At 35.1% G+C, this 21770-nt stretch overlaps 1 protein-coding gene across 2 annotated transcripts in view; it reads left to right on the top strand.

The window, feature by feature from the left end:
- The window catches only part of LOC149792275 (potassium voltage-gated channel subfamily KQT member 1-like), a 282881-nt gene that overhangs the window by 189854 nt on the left and 71257 nt on the right, over positions 1–21770 (top strand). For both annotated transcript variants that reach the window (XM_089970825.1, XM_089970826.1), the window contains 2 exons: positions 18286–18376; positions 19059–19185. In XM_089970825.1, coding sequence (XP_089826951.1) covers positions 18286–18376; positions 19059–19185 — 218 coding nt within the window. The remainder of the gene's footprint in view (positions 1–18285; positions 18377–19058; positions 19186–21770) is intronic.

Here is a 21770-nt window from a genome sequence, read left to right on the forward strand (position 1 = left end):
TTTTATTTATGTCTGTATAAGTTTTAATTACACTACACGCCCTGAAGGTCTCCCGATTATTTGATTTAGTTCTTGCTTTATTGGATTTGTACATGGATTAAGTTAGATGTTGCAGACGATACACAAAACATTTATGGACAATTATATAAAGTCTAGTCTGAGCACTATTTAATCAAAGCTGAATCGAATCCAGAGGAAAGCGTCATTGTACAGTGGTGTGGGTGTTTACCTGCTCTCGCCCCGTCCCCTATTCAGAAAAGAAACAGAAACAGACATTTGTATGTTTACGTTCGTCTTGCACTCATATTTTCGTCTATAATATTTTTAAGTATCTAAAAAAAAGTGCATCATTAATGGAAATTTTCAGGACAACTAACAATAATATCTTAAAAAATGACATTCTAATAAAAAGTAAATACATCTCAGATCGAAAGTGGTAGTCGTTAACTATGTCTAATACCTACCTCCCGTATTACACCAATATAAATTGCAAGCCTTACATGTAATCTAATCTTGTAAAAGAAAAGAGCGTATTCAGTTATAATAAAGTAGAAAGAGAAAGATAACATTCAACACATTACAAACAACGATCAGTCAGATAACACTACTAATAATACTGTGTCAGTAGATAAATAAAAGTCGACACTGTAAGCGACAACATCAATAAGTTACTTGGTCTAAAGCTTTCGTACTCTCTTATATAATTGTGAAGAGACCAAGATAGTCACTAAAGGTCTTCAAATTAATGGTTAACCTTGGATTTATTACCAGGACCTCAACCATCATTTAATAAAAGATCGAGAAAAATAACCCGCCTTGCGTCTATAAAAGTTACATCACTGTTGGTGGGGGGTGAGAAATTTAGGCTTACAATAGGTTGTCCAACATCGAAAAACGTCAGTATGACTTGGATTTTGTTTCCTGACATGAGCAGGTAAAATAAGTATACTCTGAATAAAATACGGATCAACATAGGCTCTGTAAAACGTCACAAGTTAGGGAAAGATGATTAAATGAAGCCACGTCAGGCAACTGCCTGTCCTGTAGAACCTTCTGTTAGCTAAAGGTAAGGCACACAGAAAAAATAATCGTCGTTAAGACAAGGTTAACAAGCCTTAGGGAAAGCATTGTTACCTGATACAAACTGGTTAATCTCTCAAAGACAACTCACAGAAGCAGAAATAAAACTTATGCCATAAAAAGGCTTGCGTTTCTGGTCCCGATCATTACATACGACTAAGGTAAGCTCCAAAAATGACATCGAAGAACTTAGATTAAGATTACGATTCAAGGCCCATTTTACCCATGAGCCAAAACTGGAGTTAACTGAGAACAATAGACTCGACAGACCCAGGATTTAATAGAAATCTTTTTAGACGTCAGCAAATATTTAATTGCCAATCTCAATGCCTCCATGACTTGAGAACGACACTTGAGTACCAAATACGAATTGAATGAAGCAATTAGCAAATCAAGTGACGTTAGGTTTAACCAAGAACTAGACCAAAGTGCAGGTTTGGACTATTAAAAAAAAACTATTACAAATATTAGTGATGAAATGTCCCTACCTGGACTCATTGATCAGCAAACCAACTACTTTTAGACCCAAGAAAAGTCTTGAGCGGCGAAGGTTTTATCTTCTTCCGATATTTTCCTTTCCGGTATTGGGTATCCCACAGAAAAATATTCAAAATATTGGGATTTTTTCATGAATTCACTTGTCCAAACCTTACTATCTTATCTTAATGACAAGACACGTTGTCTCATCAAAAGCAAAACAAGCGAACAATTACCACCAGACGAAGCGTTTTTCCATTTAGACGTCATACTTCGGTATACTAATACCGCTCAGTGAACGCATAAAGGCGTATAAAGATGAACGGGAAACATGTTGTACAAGAACCGCCAATTCATTCATACTTAAGCCTCTCGAAGGTTTTTTAAAACCCATTAATTTTCAGTTAATTGAAAACAACTACCTACAAATCGGTGAAACCGCCATATGTACAAAAATGGTGTTCTCATACGCTAATATTTGTGTTGGAAAACTGTTTGATCAAAGTTTGGCACTGGTAAGACTCACCAACAAATTAAAATTGGGACATACAAGAGAAAATCTGTAAAACATTATATCAAAAGCAACTAACTTTCTTCCTTCGATAAAATTACTATCAGAAGTCTGTAACTCAAATTTCATATTTCTAAACACAGCAAGCATACTTATAGAAAACAAACTCCACACAGACATCATCTCAAAGTTATTTGGTAGATACTCGTATTTTCGTCTATGAAGCTTTCATTGAAATTGTTGCATTCGTAACATTCTGCACAGACAGGCATTGATAATGCGCAGAATTAGCAAATACGATTAAATATTACAAAATAAATTTTACCAGTTTTTCGGAACATTTGATGAACCCATAGTTAAGACAAATATTTGAGACTGAAAACATTAAAGAAGGCTGAGGGAAAAAAGAAGAATCTACTTGAGCAATCAGGATTTGCAGCCTTCTGCAGACTAGGAACCCAAGATTCATCCTAGTTAGCGCACTGTCACTGCGGATCACAAGCAAAGATCGTACTGGTGCATTTGGGCAAAAACAGTTTCTAGCACAGCGACCAGCGCCAAACTCAGCATAGTCCAAACTAAACGTGCAGAACAGAAGATGTAACGTATATCATCACTAGAACGATCTGCGGTCTTCGTTATGTTGACAAATTACACAAAAGGATACATTTCCACAGATCTGACTGGATGACAAGGAAGCTCTAGTAGCAGAACATTTTTCTTCCCTTGTCCATACTATCAGTGTCATACTATCTGCAGTTGCGACAAAAGCAACCGGAGTTCTCAATCCCGGAGAGAGAGAGAGAGAGAGAGAGAGAGAGAGAGAGAGAGAGAGAGAGAGAGAGAGAGAGAGAGAGATGGGGTGGTCTAGAGAGAGAGAGAGAGAGAGAGAGAGAGAGATGGGGTGGTCTAGATACATTGCCGAAGAACACTGTAACCAAGCAATTTAAACGGCAGTGGAAGCCCACTCTGTCAATCTCGGCTAAATAATAACAGTTCATCCGAGAAATTATCCATGGATGCCACATAATATTGGAAAATTACCCCGGCTACGGAAAATAATCAACGGTTTTGTTGTAAGAACGAATCATTATTTACATTGGACCAACGTCAGAGATGTTAGAATCCAAGTTACAAACGCAGTTTAAATTAACAAACTTGGGTATTTTCACCAAAACAAATTACCAACTTCAAGATCCCAGTTTTGGTCAAAACGTTTGGTGGAATGTAAACATCACATGGGAAATAGGAAGTAAAATATTATGTTGTGCCTCTGACACATAATATCCAATATTTTCGCTCTAGTCTTGAGATTGAACATGTATTTAATACGTATTTCTCTGTAGTATACTTAACGAAGACACTCATATATTATTGCGATATTTATCAGAACTTTTCAACCATTCGCCCTTGTCTTAATTTGTTTCAATGGCGTGGTATGAGGTGTTAATCGTATTGATAAAATAGGGGACAGAATGTTCAAATTACAGACCTGTTTCTCAATTAAGTTGTGTGGGTACAATATTCGAAAAGCATGTATTCAAACATTTGTATCTCTATCGCACAGCCAATAACCTAATTAGTCATCTTCAACCTGGGGTAACTCCAAAAGATTCTGCTGTTTTGCAACGGCGTAATAAACATAAAATATTTGGCAAGGCAGTCCATGACGACAAAAACAAAATTCAGTGGCATTTGTGATATTAGTAAGGCATTGACCAAATGGATGCATAGAGACTTATTTAATGAATTTGTGATCGACTACGAGAATGGTTTTATCTTATCTTTCAAATGGATGCAAAATTTTCGTATAGAAGGCCATGTTGGACTCGTGTCCGACAAGACTCTATACTTGCGCCAGTGTTGTTTATAGTTTATAATAATTATGGTGCTGGAAACGAATACCTACATAAATGTATCTGATGGCTGTGTATTGTCTATTAATTTTAATTCAACAAAAAAGCTACGCCCATTTCCAGAAACTCTCAAAAGAACAAGATGACACTATTATTAAGAATGTCGCTAATTCTGAACATTTGTTATTAAAAATAGATGAAACGCAATCATGACCTATACGTATAAAAGAAATAAGTACAACAGCATGTAAAAGGTTAGATATACACCTAATAACATTTACTGGACCTCTTTTGGAATCAAGGAATATGGTCTGGAAAAAATGTATCAAAAAGATGAAATAAATAGAAGTACAAGCTGAAGCAGCTAGAATCCTTTATGAACAACAAAATCAAAATTGTCAGCTAAAATATTGGCGGAACAAAAGGGAAAAGAACTTTCAAAAGTACGCTACAAAGAGAGAGTGACACCATCTTATAAAATGCATCATAATGTGACTGCAGGTGCGACACAGAGTTTCGGTTATATCAGTTGTCGAGCAGGTAAGTAACATGCAACGTGGTGATAAATTATTTAATACCATATTTTTTTCGCTAAGACACATATACAATATAATTCATTTTTACCGAAGTCTGTTACAAAATGGAACCTTCTTCCTTTAGAAATTCGGAGCAACGTTTCGTTATACTATTTAAAATCTCGGTATATATAGCTCTAGAAAAGGTCCGATTCTGTTACTATCATAGAAGGAATTAATACAAATTATTCACAGCATACTGTAAAAAATGCTTTACCTACTATAGGAATCCGAACTCTGGGAACTTTGTTCTAAAATACAGACATAACTACGTTATTAATAGGTAAACCCCTTGCAATCGAACGCGGTCCTTTAGGAAACTTGCATGGCGGTCCAAAAGTACATAACAACATCTACGAGATGCCTATCCTCTAGTGCGCATTTTTTTCCTACATATACACCTCCGAGCCCCGTCAGTTACAGAACCACCCTACAGTAGTTCCAACGGTGAAAGAAAACCTAGACTAACAGTCATCAAACATACACTTGTCCGTATGAATATTCATATAAAGCAGTGAGTACGAACATTCATGGCACCAAGAAGGGGTGCAATGTATATTGTTCTAGCTACACCTCAAAGTATGCAAACAAATACTGGCGACAAAAAATATTCCCCAGAAAGATATTGTCTGTAATTACATGGCAGTTGTACCAGTAAAGAAAAATTAATTTTCTATCAACTGCATGACAGTAGTACCAATGACGAAAAATACGCGAATGAAAGTGCGTGCATGTTGCAACTGAACAAGGCTATCCTGTTGAGCAAGTGTATCTTGCAGTGATATTGGTAACAGAAGAACGGTGATGAGCCTTCAAAGTGCGGTAAAACAGCTGAGAGATGAAATCGTCAAGAACACCTTGTATTTACGAAAATCAAAAGCGCGTGTGTTGTTGCGGATGCAGTTTGTGTACTCGATGCCTGGACCACCTTTGAGATTACTAATAGTAATCGGAACTGCGGAAATTTTCATAGGTATACGAATCGGTTTTGCTTTCTGGCGATAGCAACTGATGCGGCTGCAAACTAATTTCATTAGGGCTATATTGGCCAATATGTGTATAATTAGTCATTCTCGTAGCAGCCCAAAACAGTCTCAGCACAATTTTTGAGCTATACTAGTTGACATTGAAAATATAACTATTATCATAGCAGAGTTGGAGATGATGTTAGCAGAAATGAAATACTAGGAAGCTTACTCAGTATACGGAACCTCGGAGCTAGAATTGAGATTTGACCTGAATCAAGAGTATGATTTACAAGCAGAAAAATCTAATAAACGCTTGGAAAGTGTAGATTCTAACCAGAGACGCCGCGGAGGGGACTGGGCTGGGGATAGGCACATGAAGCGCCCAGAAGCAATCCCTGCTGGAATGCACTCGTGCTGGACTCGTGAGTGAAAAAAGGGTAAAGTTATGGGATATGGACGGAACTGACGCAGATCCTAACGTTAATCTAAACGGACCGTTATCACACTACTGCAACAAACTTTTGGGTAGTGTGGGGGAACACGCAATAAGATCTAAATTCCCCAAACATCCCCAAACATGCCATTCTATGATAATTTTTCAAGAGCTGTATACAAAAGGGGACGAGATAACTAAAATAAACATGTATTGCGCACCTCCACCAATCATATACCCAGCATATAACCATTTATTAGGTTCTTTCTTGTTTTTGTTTTTTTCTTTCTTAGAATGTTCCACTTATCTCAGAATTATAATAAAATTATCTGAGTAGCTATTATAATATGTATTATTATTATTATTGATATGATATTATATTTTCATTTGCATCTTTAGAAAGTTGTATAGATTACCTCACGAGAGGTACAATTGAGGTAGAATGTTTGTTTTGTTGCTCTGAGTATGGTAAAAATAAACGTACTTCTCTTGGCGTAGCTTAAATATGCATTGACATTATCAGCAACAAACCAGTTAACAATGTTTTCTGCATTTGTGGTCTTTAAAAATGACATCCCGTTTCTCAGCATACATGTTAGTTGTATCAGTTAAACTCCGTTAAAGATATTTTATTGACATTCTAAAAACGAAACATTATGCGAACTTGTATGTAAAGATATTGAATGTATTATCTATTATAATAAATAATCGCTTTAATATTCTCAAAGAAATTTAACAAAAGAAAAAATATCAAGTTCTCCAGTGCAGTTTAGTTAAAGGATATAGAAGCGAAAGCGCCAAACACGTACCTAATTGATATCAGAGATGAAAAATGTTCTAACGCTGGACGAAACTTAAATTACTCAGCAAAACTTTTTTCGTGGCCAATGGTGGCTGGTGGGCTCATGTATTCCTATGAGCTCGACAATACAATGGGTTTAAAGTAACTACAGTTTGCCCTTTTTCTGAAATCGTTTAAAACTTGCAGACAATAAAGCATTGCGAACTAAAACCTCTCTCTGTTTCTGTCATACTTGATCAAGCATGAGCCAAATCTGAGCTTGCCTCAGGCGTCGGGCCAATAGATTTGTCTAGCCCTAAATGTAGGTAAAATACTATTATTTAGTAAAGACAGCCACTCTATATACGGCATGCACATCTGATATTAATTTGATAGCATAACCAGATGGACCTGTTTAAAATAGTTCTGATACAAAATAACATACTTGTGTTCCAGAATAATCATACAAAGTACTAGCATATAAGCTTAAAATTTGTGCAGTGGCAGCCCACAAGGGGCGAATTATTACCGTTGGCGGAGACTTGCACAATAATATCTTTCCCCAGTGAAAATATGGGTAAAATAAAGGCAAACTATTATTGGATTGGCTATTAGTCCACGTCGTATTTGCTAGTTCCGTTTTGCAATGAATTATAGAAAAATCCAAAATGTCTTAGCTAGTTACATTTGGTATGAATTATAGAAAAATCCAAAACCTCTTAGCTGTTTACGGTTTATATGAATCATAGAAAAGTCCAAAACGTCTTAGCTGTTTACGGTTTATATGAATCATAAAAAAGTCCGCATTGCCTTGGCTAGTTACATTTTGTCATGAATGATGGAATAGATCAAAAGTTCTTAACTAGTATTCCCATGAATGATAAAAAAATGTCCAAAACCTCTTCATTATTTACGTTTTGTTTTATCATAAATCATTGAATTGTCTAAAAGATCTTGACTAGTTACGTATTGCCATGAATGATAGAAATATCTAAAACATCTTGACTAGTTACGTATTGCCATGAATGATAGAAATGTCTAAAACATCCTGGCTAGTTACGTTTTGCTATGAATGATAGAAAGGTCCAAAACTTCTTGGCTAGTTAAATATTGTCATTAGGAATGATAAAGAAACTCTGTATAGTTTGCTAAACCATTTGAATTTTGAAAAACAGAAATACTTGAAATAATTCGGTAATCAGAGAAATATTATGGAGTATAGGCGTTTCTATGCCAACCAAAAAATGTGGCTTCAAGTTTACTTTATTCACTTTTTCTCTCAGCTGAATAAAGCCTTCTTTACAAATGATTGCGCCTTAAACCAGATACTATTCTGTGACAAAATGTTGTGTTGCAAATATAACGGTTGCCATGAAATATAGGAAACATGAATAATTTAATCACTAGGCATTTGCATTGATATCTATTTTGCTTCATGATGCTCATGTTACTGAGCAGAATTTATTGTTTTAGCGATAGACACTCAGAGCCAATAGCTAAATAACTATATTTACATGTCAACAGACGGTCCTTATCTGACCTAATGGCTTTTGAACACCGTGACATTGCATGTCAGACCCTGCAATCTCATAGAAAAGAAATGTACAAATTATTTGTTGAGAAGAAAATAATTCGCTAATAGGTCAAGGAATAAAGTATCTCTAAAAATGAGCAAGACACACGATAAACTTTCACGTATAGTAAATGGTTAAATTATGCCGTGAAAATGCTTAAAATGCAGGAGCTTCCGGGGGATTGATCCCGCAGACCCCTCGGTTAAGTTGCTATTGCACCTCCCACCCCCAACAACATGATTACTGGATCCGTCCTTGGTATTGGATCAATCAATAACAAACGTGTTTTATCAATTTCCAGTAAACGTAATAGAAATGAGCAATCCTATGAAAGAAAGAGGATTTATTCGTCACGTGGTAATGTGTCAAAATAAATTATTCTTTATTTATCATATTGTTGATTCTAAAACTGCTGTCTTTTACATTTTATTACGGGGAAAAATACTGATTTTTTATTTAATCAAAAATGTTGTTCAAAAAGTGAATTGCAATAGTAATATTTGTAATGTGTGAGCAAATAATTAAGACAGATTAAACCATGTTTCTCATTTTAGATTTCGCTTCATGGCCCTGAAGTTATCATAGCAAAACAATATTAACTCTAGACGTAAGACCTTTACTTCCTGAATGCTCAGAAGGGTACTTCTAAGCAATCAGGAGAGAAAAATAAATCCGTATATTTCAAGGTTTGCAACTTTGACCAAACTAGTAACTGACATCACTTCAAGGAAGCCAATATTTTTTATATTTTTTATATGAGAATGTTTAGAAAACAAATAATAGTCGAAAAATAGCGAATATGTTGACTAAGCAGAGAATGTCCATTGCATCATAATCCGGAATTGTAGATTACCTATTAATACATGGAGAAACTGTTTTTAGCTGAAAAGAAGATTAAACCCGACAGAACGGATTTACACAACAACTGAAATTCAGTTAATCGATTGATTGAAAACTAGGTTTGCTTGATTAATATCACGTAAATTTAATTTGTGTGTTTACATCAAAGTGCTACAAATTTGATTATTCCATTAATTGTTAATAGATCTTTCCTTTTATTTTTTTGAATTGCATTGACACCTCCCGTTTATTGTGCCTACAGTTTTATGTTGCATTGTCCTATCCGTTTATTGTGTCTTCATTAGTCCTATCTGTGGCCCCGAGTGGCCGAGTGGTCTAAAGCGCTCACCGTTGCGGATCATTGCCATCTCACATCTGTCTGCGTGGGTTTGTGTCTCGGGTTCGGCCAATGTGGGTATGTTAGAAAGCTTGCCACTAGCTTCTCGTGAGTCGGTGGTTCTTTCCGAGGTTTTCCCGGGTTCATCCTTAACCATTTATACTGGCCACCATGTATAGCCTGTTCTGTGCTGAAAAATGGCGTTAAACTCTACAACAACAACAACTAGTCCTATCTTGCACTGACATCATCCGTTTATTGTGCCTTCACTGGTTCTATCTTGCAATGATATATCCGTTTATTGTGCCTTCACTAGTCCTATGTTGCACTGACATCATAAGTTTATTGTGCCTTCACAAGTCCTCAGCTACACTGACATCTTCAGCATATTGTGTCTACACTAACATCATCCGTTTATTGTGCCTACACCAGTCCTATGTTGCACTGACATCATCCATTTATTGTGCCTTCACTAGTCTTCTGCTACACTGCCATCATCCGTTTATAGTGTCTACACTAGTCCTATGTTACACTGATGTCATCCCTTTTTCGTGCCTACACAAGACCTATTTTGCACTGACATCATCCTTATTGTGCCTACACCAGTCCTTTTTGGTATTGACATTATCCGTTTATTGTGCCTAAACCAGTCCTATGTTGCACTGATGTCATCGGCTTATTGTGGCTACACCAGTCCTATGTTGCACTTACAGCATCCATTTTTTATGCCTACACCTATCCTCTGTTGCACTGATGTCATCCGTTTATTGTGCCTACACAAGACCTATTTTGCACTGACATCATCCTTATTGTGCCTACACCAGTCCTTTTTGGTATTGACAATATCCGTTTATTGTGCCTAAACCAGTCCTATGTTGTATTGACATCATCTGTTTATTGTGACATCAGCAGTCCTGTTGTGGGCAGAACACTAAATGTCAAACATTGACATCACCAGTTTATTGTGTCTAATCCAGTCCGATGTTGCATTAACATCATCCGATTATTGTGCCTACACTAGTCATATATTGCATGCGCTCTTACACTGTCCTATCTTGCATTGACATCTTCCGTTTATGTGCTTACACGAGTCCTATGTTAAATTGACATCCTCCGTTTATTGTATCTCCACCCATGCTGCATTGATATCATCCGTTTATTGTGCATCCACCAGTCCTATCTTGCATCGATGCTATCCGTTATATTGTGCCTACTCCAGTCCTATGTTACAATGACATCAACCGTTCGTTGTGCCATCACTGGTTTTATCTTGCATTGACATTATCACATTATTGTGCCAACACCAGTACTATTTTGCACTGACATCATCCGTTTATTGTGCCTACACCAGCCCTTTGCGATACTGACATCATCCGTTTATTGTGCCTACACCAGTCCTTTGCGATACTGACATCATCCGTTTATTGTGCTTAAACTAGTCATATGTTGCATCCATTCCTACACTGTTAGTTGAAATGAAGTCTTCTCAGTAACATGTCAATTTTAAAATACAGTTTGAAACAGTCGTCAACTGTAAATTACAAATCAACGTCAGTAGCATGACTGACATGTATGACTTGTAACCTGCATAACTAAAGAGCAGAATCTATCATGCAGCTGTGGGATGAAATCTCATTGCTTAGTCTTAATCTTTGTGTATCCTTATTCCGATTAGGTTATATTTAATGCTTGCTTTTCATATATATATATATATATATATATATATATATATATATATATATATATATATATATATATATATATATATATATATATATATATATATATATATATATATATATATAATTGTACTAAAAAGTTAAAGTCAAATACAGATGTACATTTGCAATGCCAAGCTTGCATGTATGTATGTATGTATGTATGTATGTATGTGTGTGTGTATGCATGTATGTATGTATGTATGTATGTATGTATGTATGTATGTATGTATTTATGCATGCATGTATGTATGTATGTATGCATGCATGTATGTATGTATGTATGTATGTATGCATGTATGTATGTATGTATGTATGTATGTATGTATGTATGTATGTATGTATGTATGTTTGTGTGTATGCATGTATGTATGTATGTATGTATGTATGTATGTATGTATGTATGTATGTATGCATGCATGCATGCATGCATGCATGTATGTATGTATGTATGTATGTATGTATGTATGTATGTATGTATGTATGTATGTGTGTGTGTGTATGCATGTAGGTATGTATGTATGTATGTATGCATGCATGCATGTATGTATGTATGTAAGTATGTATGTATGTGTTTATGTATGTATGTATGTATGTATGTATGCATGCATGCATGCATGCATGTATGGATGTATGTATGTATGTATGCATGCATGCATGTATGTATGTATGTATGTGTGTATGTAAGTATGTATGTATGTGTGTATGTATGTATGTATGTATGTATGTATGTATGTGTGTGTGTATGCATGTAGGTATGTATGTATGTATGTATGTATGTATGTATGTATGCATGTATGTATTCATGATAATACAAGATCATAAAATAAAACAGAAAATTGACAAAAATACAATAGTAATACTGTGTCAGCTACCGTATTGACAAAACGAAATATCTCAATGCCTGCAATTATGCAAATCTGCAGTCATTTGGCGGAGCAAGGCACTAATCTTTTAACAGTTGCTTGATGATGATAATATTTCGAAAAGTTAATACGTCTATAGTGTTATGTGCTTAACATTAAGTTCGAGATAGTAACTTATAACAGTGTAATTCTATATGTAGTTTTTTTTTCTTCATATGACGCATGTATTTATACATATATATACTTGTTTGCGCGTATGCGTGCGTGCATGCATTTATCTATGACTGACTGTCTAAATGACTTAGTTACCTCTTCAACAAAGAGTATATCAGGTTGCTAAGATACATATTATACATATCATAGGATTATGAGACACATCATAGACGAGAACGCAAGCATGATATATACATCGTCAACTAATGCATTTACAAAATGAGATATATAAATACAGAAAACCATATAGAAATCTCTTGGAAATAAACATAAACAAATACATAAACAAATACATAAACACACACACAAACAGCTGTCATACAACAAAATTTACGGATTTGACAAGAAGACTTTGGCCTTTAATTGTTTATATTTAATGTTAATTTACTACTTACTTTTAATATCATGTTAGGGCATGTTAGTTGATAGTAGGGCACACATTTTATTGCAGAATGAAGCTATGCTGTTTGCGGTCACCAATATGAGCCTATCTGATACATCATCGTCAATAGACGACATGCAGTCAACCCTGCTTCCAAGAAGTGTCTCCAACAATATATCGTCTTCTTGATTGAATAAGTTAACCCCGTCTCTCACTTCTAAAGAGTCAATCACTCTCTCAAAGAAAGCGTTTCGTTCCTCAAGCAGCATTTCGCAGCCTAAAATAAGATGTTTCGCTCTGTCGTCAGTCTCTTTTCCACAGAGTTTGCATACCATAACTTTACCAACAGGCATGATATATAGTTTCATTACTTCAGAGAGAGGCCATAACATGGATGGAAATTTACGCCCGAGAAACCATATATTACTTGGCTTTAAGTCCAAATGAATGTTTCTGAAGTGAATTAAATCACCCCTTAGTTCCATATTTGCTCTCCAGGCAGTTTCTTCATGGTTTTGGATAATATCAATAATATGTCTATTCCAGATGAGTTTTTCTTCAGTTTGTACTCTTTCTGCATAGTCTAAAAGAACACTTCCCATACCATATTTCTTAGTTATTCTGTCAATATCAGGTATAAATCCCGTCTGTTTTAGCGGGTTGTTCAGATACTGACATAGACGCATAATGAAAATCTTTTTCCAGATAAAAGTCCAATCGCCCTTACACAATCGGTTGAAAAAGAGCAATTTCATCCTATCTATGTATGCTTCCATTGACCAGAGTCCTAAGGTACTACTCGTTGCCTCCGTAGGCGAATATTTATCGAAAGCTTGCATACGTCGCGCTGCATATCTCTGGCATAACTCAAGTTCTTCTATATTCGAGTTTGTGATACCTGACCATAGTTCACATCCATATAGGACCGAGGGTAGAATAATTCTTTTCCAAATCTTCAGACTTGTTAGAGGGTTCATTCCTCCATCTCTGATACCAATAAAATATAAAGAGTTTAACAAGTGTTTGCCTTTATCACATGCTTCTTTTATCGCGTCGTTTGGTTTTAAGTTGTATTTTAGAGGTATGCCGGCATACTTCTTACTTTTGACTGCCCGAATTGGAGATTTGTCGAGCATAAAAGAAGGTATACCAGTCGTTCTTTTGTTAGTAAACAAGATGGTGCAACTTTTATCTGCATTATATCTTAATCTCCACCTTTTCGTATAGTCGGAAATTGTATCAAGTAGCTGTTGCATTGAATGATGCGAGTTAGACATTACAGTTGTGTCATCTGCTAATAAGATCAAGGCAGGTGGAGATCAACAAGATTTAGACCTCGCAAAGTGTGATCTAATTCCGTGATCAAATCATCTATCATTACAAGAAAGAACCAGGCAGACAAGATACGGCCCTGTCCTACACCCTGCCTAATATCGAAGCGTTTGGACAGCTTGCCCGCATATAAAACAGAGCTTGTTACTCTCTCAAACGAATCTTTCATGATGCGCAAGGTCTTCCCTTTGATGCCAAGTCTGTACAACTTGTAGAATAACCCGTTATGCCAAACTGTGTTGAAGGCTTTAGCATTATCAAGAAATGTAGCATAGACAGGAGTATTTTTATCCAAATAGTAGCATATAGATTCTTTGTTACAGAACGCTGCAGTGATACTACCGCAATTATTTCTAAAACCCTGTTGCAACGGATTTGGAAAAGAAATGTGCTTAGAAAATATAAGTAGTCTACCATATATAATTTGTTCTAGAACTTTCTGAAGCACTGGAATTATAGTTATATCGCGGTAATTATTCATATCTAATTTGTTCTTTCCCCCTCCTTTGAATATTGGTATAACCAAACCTTGTTTAAAGTGGCACGGGTACTTCTCGGCCTCATACACTTTTGTGAATATAATTTCAAGTAATTGTACACTGCTTGGAGGGTCCGCAAACAGTAAATGCTCAGCAACAATACCGTCGTGGCCACATGCCTTATCTTTATTGAGAGAGCTAATTGCACTACTGATTTCGTCTCTAGTGGGGATTTTATCAACAAGTTCATCAAAGTGTGAATAGGTTTCTTTAGTTTGTTTTCTGATCTCTGCTAAGACCATCTGGTAATGATTTTCATCGTACAGATAAGTATTGTCAGGCAGTGATAAACTGGAGAAATGATTTGCCCATAACTCTCTAATAGAGACGTGATCGCGTACAATTTTTCCGTTTGATTCGATTTCGTGAATGTAATCGCGTTTATTTCTTTCATTCCGTATAAACTTATAGAAAGTAGAAATATCGAGCTCTGCAGCCTTTTCAAGCTCACTAAATTGTTCTATATCGTATATTTCTTTAGCTTTCAATAATTCTTTTGCAAACAATTTCTTCGCTTTCTTATAGTTCGCATATGATATATATTCCCAGCCTCTTGGCCTACCATTAGAAATCCATACCCTGCGTTTCAGCCGCATTTTCGTGTGAAACTTTTTTACGTTTAATAGTTTCCAGTAGGGGTTAGCGTATGGGCAAAACCTCTTTATGGGGAGAAACCTAGAAGCTGCTTCATGTAAAATCTTCACCGTGTCTTGAATAATAATTTCAATATCGACATTCGTCGCTAGTTCTGCTTTATGCATTTGCGCTAACAATTCATTGCGTGTTGCTTCCTTATATCTATTTATTTGTTCTGCTGAGGCTTTCTTCCAATTTATGGAATGAATGATATGCTCGTCAGCCATTGTTGCCTTATGTACTAAAGGTGTGACCAACTCTATTTTTACAGGAAGATGATCTGAAATGTTCAAAGGATGATCATCTATTATTTCTGCCTTAACCACTAAATCGAATTTACTTTTTTGCAATAGTATATGGTCTATCAAAGATTTTGATTTGCCATCGGTTGAGAAAAAAGTAAAATCTGGCCCTTCACAAATGGATTGACTATTAACAGATATTAAATGTCTATCGCTCAGAAACTTTTCCAGAATAATGCCTCTAGCGTTTGATGTTAAACAATTAGCTTTGGAGCTAAACAGTGAACTTAGCTGACCATTGAAGTCTCCGGCAAGTACGGGAATGCCTTCTTTGCAGAAAATATCAAACTGATCCTTTAGTTCTTCTATTGTTTCGGAGTAACTTGCAATAGGAAAATTAGTTGATTGCAAAAGTGCCCCGAATATAAAATATTTAAGTCTATCGTTACATTTTACCTCTATCCCTAAAACTCTGTCACTGCCAGCGCTCGACAAGGGATTAACGCGGAATGATTTCCTATAAAGGATTGCTATTCCCCCGAACCCCGTATGCCTTAGCCTTTCTTCGAAATTTACTGCTAGTCTTTTGTCAGAGCGTGCGAATGATTTAAAATCTGGATGTATATTATCTAGGAAATTGAGCTGCTCCGGGAGAAGCCAATGCTCAGTAAGTACAGCAACATCTACCTCATTTAGCAAAGAATACAAGTAAGGTGACCCGTACATGATTCCTTTTACGTTCCACGTCAACAAACGAAATGTATGACTAGACATTAGTTGACTTAACGAAAAATAGATTTTCAACACAAGTATTGCAAAGACTATATAGCAATTTACCATAATATATGTATTTTACTTACTGCTCCTTTATTTATTTACGCCAGTACTGCTGGGTGTCCTTATCACCATAATCCTCATACCATTCTCTTACCCATACAAAATTTGGCCAAAAACCTTCCTCTAAAACTTTCTCAAAGTCTAACTTATCTACCGTGATTAAAACAGTAAAAGTGTCCTTTCCTCCTCTTACTCGCCAATGCTTTAATATTTGAGAGTCAATTACTTCTACCCCTTTAATTTTAGCGTGTTTTTTAATACAGGTTCTCATCTCCTCTCTTGTTCTATCAACTGGTATTCTTGACATTATGACTCGACGTTCATAAGAGTTCCTTATTCGTTTATGTGGTCTGTAGTTTCTGTTGGTTGTGATAACTTCAGTCGGTTTGTTTACTTTATCAGTGTCCTTCGATGAGGTGCCCGGATTGTTTGCTAATGGTGACCTTCTCTCCCTATCGTTGTTCCTTGTGTGTACTCGTGCCGAGTATTTCTGATCTTGGTGATAATCACGTACACCGTTATCTTTAACTAATGTAGGTTCTTCGTTGGAGGTATTGAGTATGGTGGACAGCGTCAACGTCACTCCTTCCCTTGAGTCAGTTGACTTGGCCGTATATTCCGTTTGATCCGATAAATGCTTCCGCCGTTTTGTTTATGTTTATTTCCATGAGATTTCTATACGGTTTTCTGTATTTATATATCTCATTTTGTAAATGCATTAGTTGACGATGTATATATATATATCATGCTTGCGTTCTCGTCTCTGATGTGTCTCATACTCCTATGATATGTATAATATGTATCTTAGCAACCTGATATACTCTTTGTTGAAGAGGTAACTAAGTCATTTAGACAGTCAGTCATAGATAAATGCATGCACGCACGCATACGCGCAAACAAGTATATATATGCATAAATACATGCGTCATATGAAGAAAAAAAAACTACATATAGAATTACACTGTTATAAGTTTTCCATTTCTTTTTCGTTACTATCTCGAACTTAATGTTAAGCACATAACACTATAGACGTATTAACTTTTCGAAATATTATCATCATCAAGCAACTGTTAAAAGATTAGTGCCTTGCTCCGCCAAATGACTGCAGATTTGCATAATTGCAGGCATTGAGATATTTCGTTTTGTCAATACGGTACCTGACACAGTATTACTATTGTATTTTTGTCAATTTTCTGTTTTATTTTATGATCTTGTATTATCATGAATTTGTTTATTCTGATGTAATCTCTTTTTAAAGAGGAAATAAAGTCAGTCAGTCAGTCAGTCAGTCATACATACATGTATGTATGTATGCATGCATGCATGCATGCATGTATGTATGTATGTATGTATGTATGTATGTATGTATGTATGTATGCATGCATGCATGCATGTATGGATGTATGTATGTATGTATGCATGCATGCATGCATGTATGTATGTATGTATGTGTGTGTGTATGTATGTATGTATGTATGTATGTATGCATGCATGCATGCATGCATTTATGGATGTATGTATGTATGTATATATGCATGCATGCATGCATGTATGTATGTGTGTATGTATGTATGTATGTATGTATGTATGTATGCATGCTGCATGCATGCATGTATGGATGTATGTATGTATGCATGCATGCATGCATGTATGTATGTGTGTATGTATGTATGTATGTATGTATGTATGTATGTATGTATGTATGCATGCATGCATGCATGTATGCATGTATGTATGTATGTATGTATGTATGTATGTATGTGTGTGTGTGCATTTAGGTATGTATTTATGTATGTATCATTGTAGGCATGTATGTATGTATGGTTGTAGGTATATATGTATTTATGTATGTATATATGTATGGTTGTATGCATGTATATGTTTATGATTGTATCTATGATTAGTTATATGTATGGTTGTATATATATATATATATATATATATATATATATATATATATATATATATATATATATATATATATATATATATATATATATATACTAACATGCATGTATCTAATACAAATTCCAAGGAAGTCTTCAACCTCTTCAGTATGCTTTATAATACCGTATTCATCTTTTTCAGATTTATGATGGTGCTCATCTGTTTGATATTTAGTGTGCTATCCACAATAGAGCAATATACAGGATTTGCCAATGAGACTTTATTCTGGATGGTAATTGTTTCTCTGTCTTTTGTCTCTGTCTCTGTCTGTCTGTCTGTATGTCTCTCTCTCTTCCTGTCTTTTGTGTTTGGATTTAGATAATAGATTATGGAGTGTTATATACTTTATGTAGTTCTACTTAATATCATCATGTTACTTTTCGAAAAAGTTATCAAATTCTTATCGTCCTATCTGCTTTTCGGAGAACTTCGTAAAATAATACCATCATCTTTGCTTCTCGGATGACTTCATAAAATTATACCATCCTGTGTACGTTCTGGAAGACTACGTAAAATTATATTGCAGATAGTTTCATGTTTAATGATAGTTTAATGTTTAATTCAGCATAATTCAATTAGTAAATTGTTGTTTTCGCTACAAATGTTACAAATATAATATTAAAATACTAAAATATAACTTTTATTTTAAAAAAATGATACATACGGGGCCAAATTGTATATTATGATGTGGATTTCTAGATGACGTAACGTAGATATTTCCGTTTACGTTCTATGTATTTATACAATGTGGCCTTAATGTCTCGTTTTTCCAACTAAACTTGACATATTTACTTCTATAGAACGAATGACGTAGGGATTTTCTTTCGTCGATTATTTTTGTATTGTTGTAATTAAACAATTATCATTTTTCAGCAGGAGACTAATTTCTTTCACGATTCTTCTTATTGTTGCAGGAGATAGTTTTAGTTGCTTTCTTTGGCGTCGAGTATGTGATCCGTCTATGGTCTGCCGGATGTAGAAGTAAATACATGGGCTTGAAAGGGCGTTTCAAGTTTGCAAGAAAACCAATCTCCATCATAGGTAAAAGGAAAATTACCAATATTAAGCTGTCGTTCAATTTGAAACTTACTTTAGATTAAAAATACGTTATGAATATTTTCACTTGATCTACCAGGTGATGAACATTTACTCTTCAGGATAATCAATAAGCTGTTGTCTGCCAATTTTCATTTTTCGTCGATACAGGTCTTGTTGGAGAACAAAAGTACAAACACGAATTCAGTGGCTGAAGCCGCGCCCATAAAGGCATATATTTAGGCATATAACAACTAATTAATTGAATTATGTAGACCAAGACAGCACATTGAATCCCTTTTTTCTCTCGATCTATTGTAAATAATCTTCCAAAACGAATAGTGTTCTTTAGAAGCTTGTTTCTAAATCGACCATCATCTAATATTCCATCAGCTGTTGCAATCCAATGCCAGCTGTTAATGCATACTTGCATATTGTCCACTATTAAACTGCATCCTAAGATGTCTTTGGCAACGGTCAGGTATGTTACAGAAATGTACAATTTGTATTTTAATGATAGAGAACAACGTGCTAGTCTAATTCTCCAGGATGTTTGAAGCACACTTGGAGAACCGTACTTGCTAGTGTTTAACGCTCATCCAAGTACAACAATGTACACTGAGATCTGCCATCGCATCATTATGTCAAATACAACAATGTACACCGTGATTTTGTTGTCACATAATTAAGTCGTCCTATATACGCATAAGAAGTTACTGAAATAATCTGAAATACTTATCGTTGACTGGGAGGAGATTCAAACAAATGTGACATGCAACAAAAATAAATTTGTCTTTGACAGCAGTGCGATTAGATAATCACTACAGTTCATGCAGTTGTTTTTGTTTTGTTTTATCCTCAGCTACATTATAACTGTTTGTTTTATGACGAATAATTTAACAGTTTTCCATATGTGAAATAATATGGTTGATAAAAGAACTTTATATCTCTCTTATAGTTGTAATTATTACAAAAATGCTACTTCTGTCCGTGATTATGTGCAATTCTTTCAAAACTATGACATACATTCGTTAATTTCGGCTGCACATTCGTAATGCATAGATGACGGTAATACGTAATACTAAGTGAACGCAGTAGCAGGAGATCATTAGCATCGTCTTCGTCGTCCTGATGAAAGTGACATGAAACAACATCCATCCGTTCTTTAACAAGGTTCACAGAGTGAATGACACTAATAACTTAAATTAAAAACTTGCTCTGAAGTACGCTGGTTACGTCATTGTGACCTATATTCCGAAATAGATGACATTTGTTTCTTAAGTGATAAATTTGTCATTTACCGAGTTCAGTAAGCAAGCCATTGGGGAAGCACTACATATCTCGTTAACTCTAGAAAACATACATGACCATCGTCATTCGATTCCTTAACAAAGTCTAGATGATGACAACTACACTAATTACAGAGAATTTTGATCGAAATTGGCGTGTCTGTGCCAGCTGGATATTTAAGAAAAGGCAAACTTAATGACAAAATCCTATTTACTAATCGTCTAAAAGAGATCCGACGTGAGTGAACTAATATAACTTGACATATGTACATTAATAAGATCCAAGCAGAGGCTTCTGCTGCCTGATCACAATTTCCTGCGAAATGTCAAGCAGAATTTTTGTTTGCTTGAAATCCACTCGGACAAAACGGAATGTTGCTGACAGCGTTGCTTTGTTCCATAACAAGATTATTGGACTTAATGGTATACTTATAATTAATCTTTCTGACCATTAAAAGTTCTATCCTTTCTCTTGACACCTTATGTTAGTGAACAAAGCGATTTTATCCTCTGTGATACTCATCTTGGATTTTGTCAAAGATCATCCAACGAAAATCGAGATGATAATCTGGCACGGCCCAATTAAGAATCATTGTCTCACTTCTTGTGTACATGTCACATATATACCGTACATGGCCAAACAATGTTAGCATGCAACAGATTGCATATTTAAGGCATATACACAGTTTGGTAATTCAAAATATTTATTGATGTAAAGACAAAGAATAAGCACATTATTATATAGCTGCAAATATAACGACTCTTTAAAGGATATCTACTCTATACAACTGAAGTCAACATCTTTAATTCTACAAAACGTTAGAATGTAATATCGCGAGATATTTGTTATTCCTCTGACATTAAACTTAGGCTATATACTAATTTCATTCGATTTGTATTTGATCATATTTGATGAATAACCGTACGGCTAGAAATACAAATAAGTTATTGAAATCATGATCTGCTACATTAGTTTTCTTTGTTATTAAATATCTCAGATCGTTAGCCTTTCATCTATCTCTTGAAAGTTCAATAAAAGTTTCAAATACGCATTCTCATATTCAATGACTATATGACTTTATTACTCATATACAATGGTAATTTGATTTTGATACTCAGATACAACGGTAATTTGATTTTGATACTCATATACAATGGTAATTTGATTCAAATACTCATATACAATGGTAATTTGATTTTGATACTCATATACAATGGTGATTTGATTCAAATACTCATATACAATGGTGATTTGATTAAAATACTCATATACAATGGTAATTTGATTTAAATAATCATATA

Source organism: Sinohyriopsis cumingii, chromosome 9 (assembly GCF_028554795.1).
Source record: "Sinohyriopsis cumingii isolate HCF-2022 chromosome 9, ASM2855479v2, whole genome shotgun sequence".
Lineage (NCBI taxonomy): Eukaryota > Metazoa > Mollusca > Bivalvia > Unionida > Unionidae > Sinohyriopsis > Sinohyriopsis cumingii.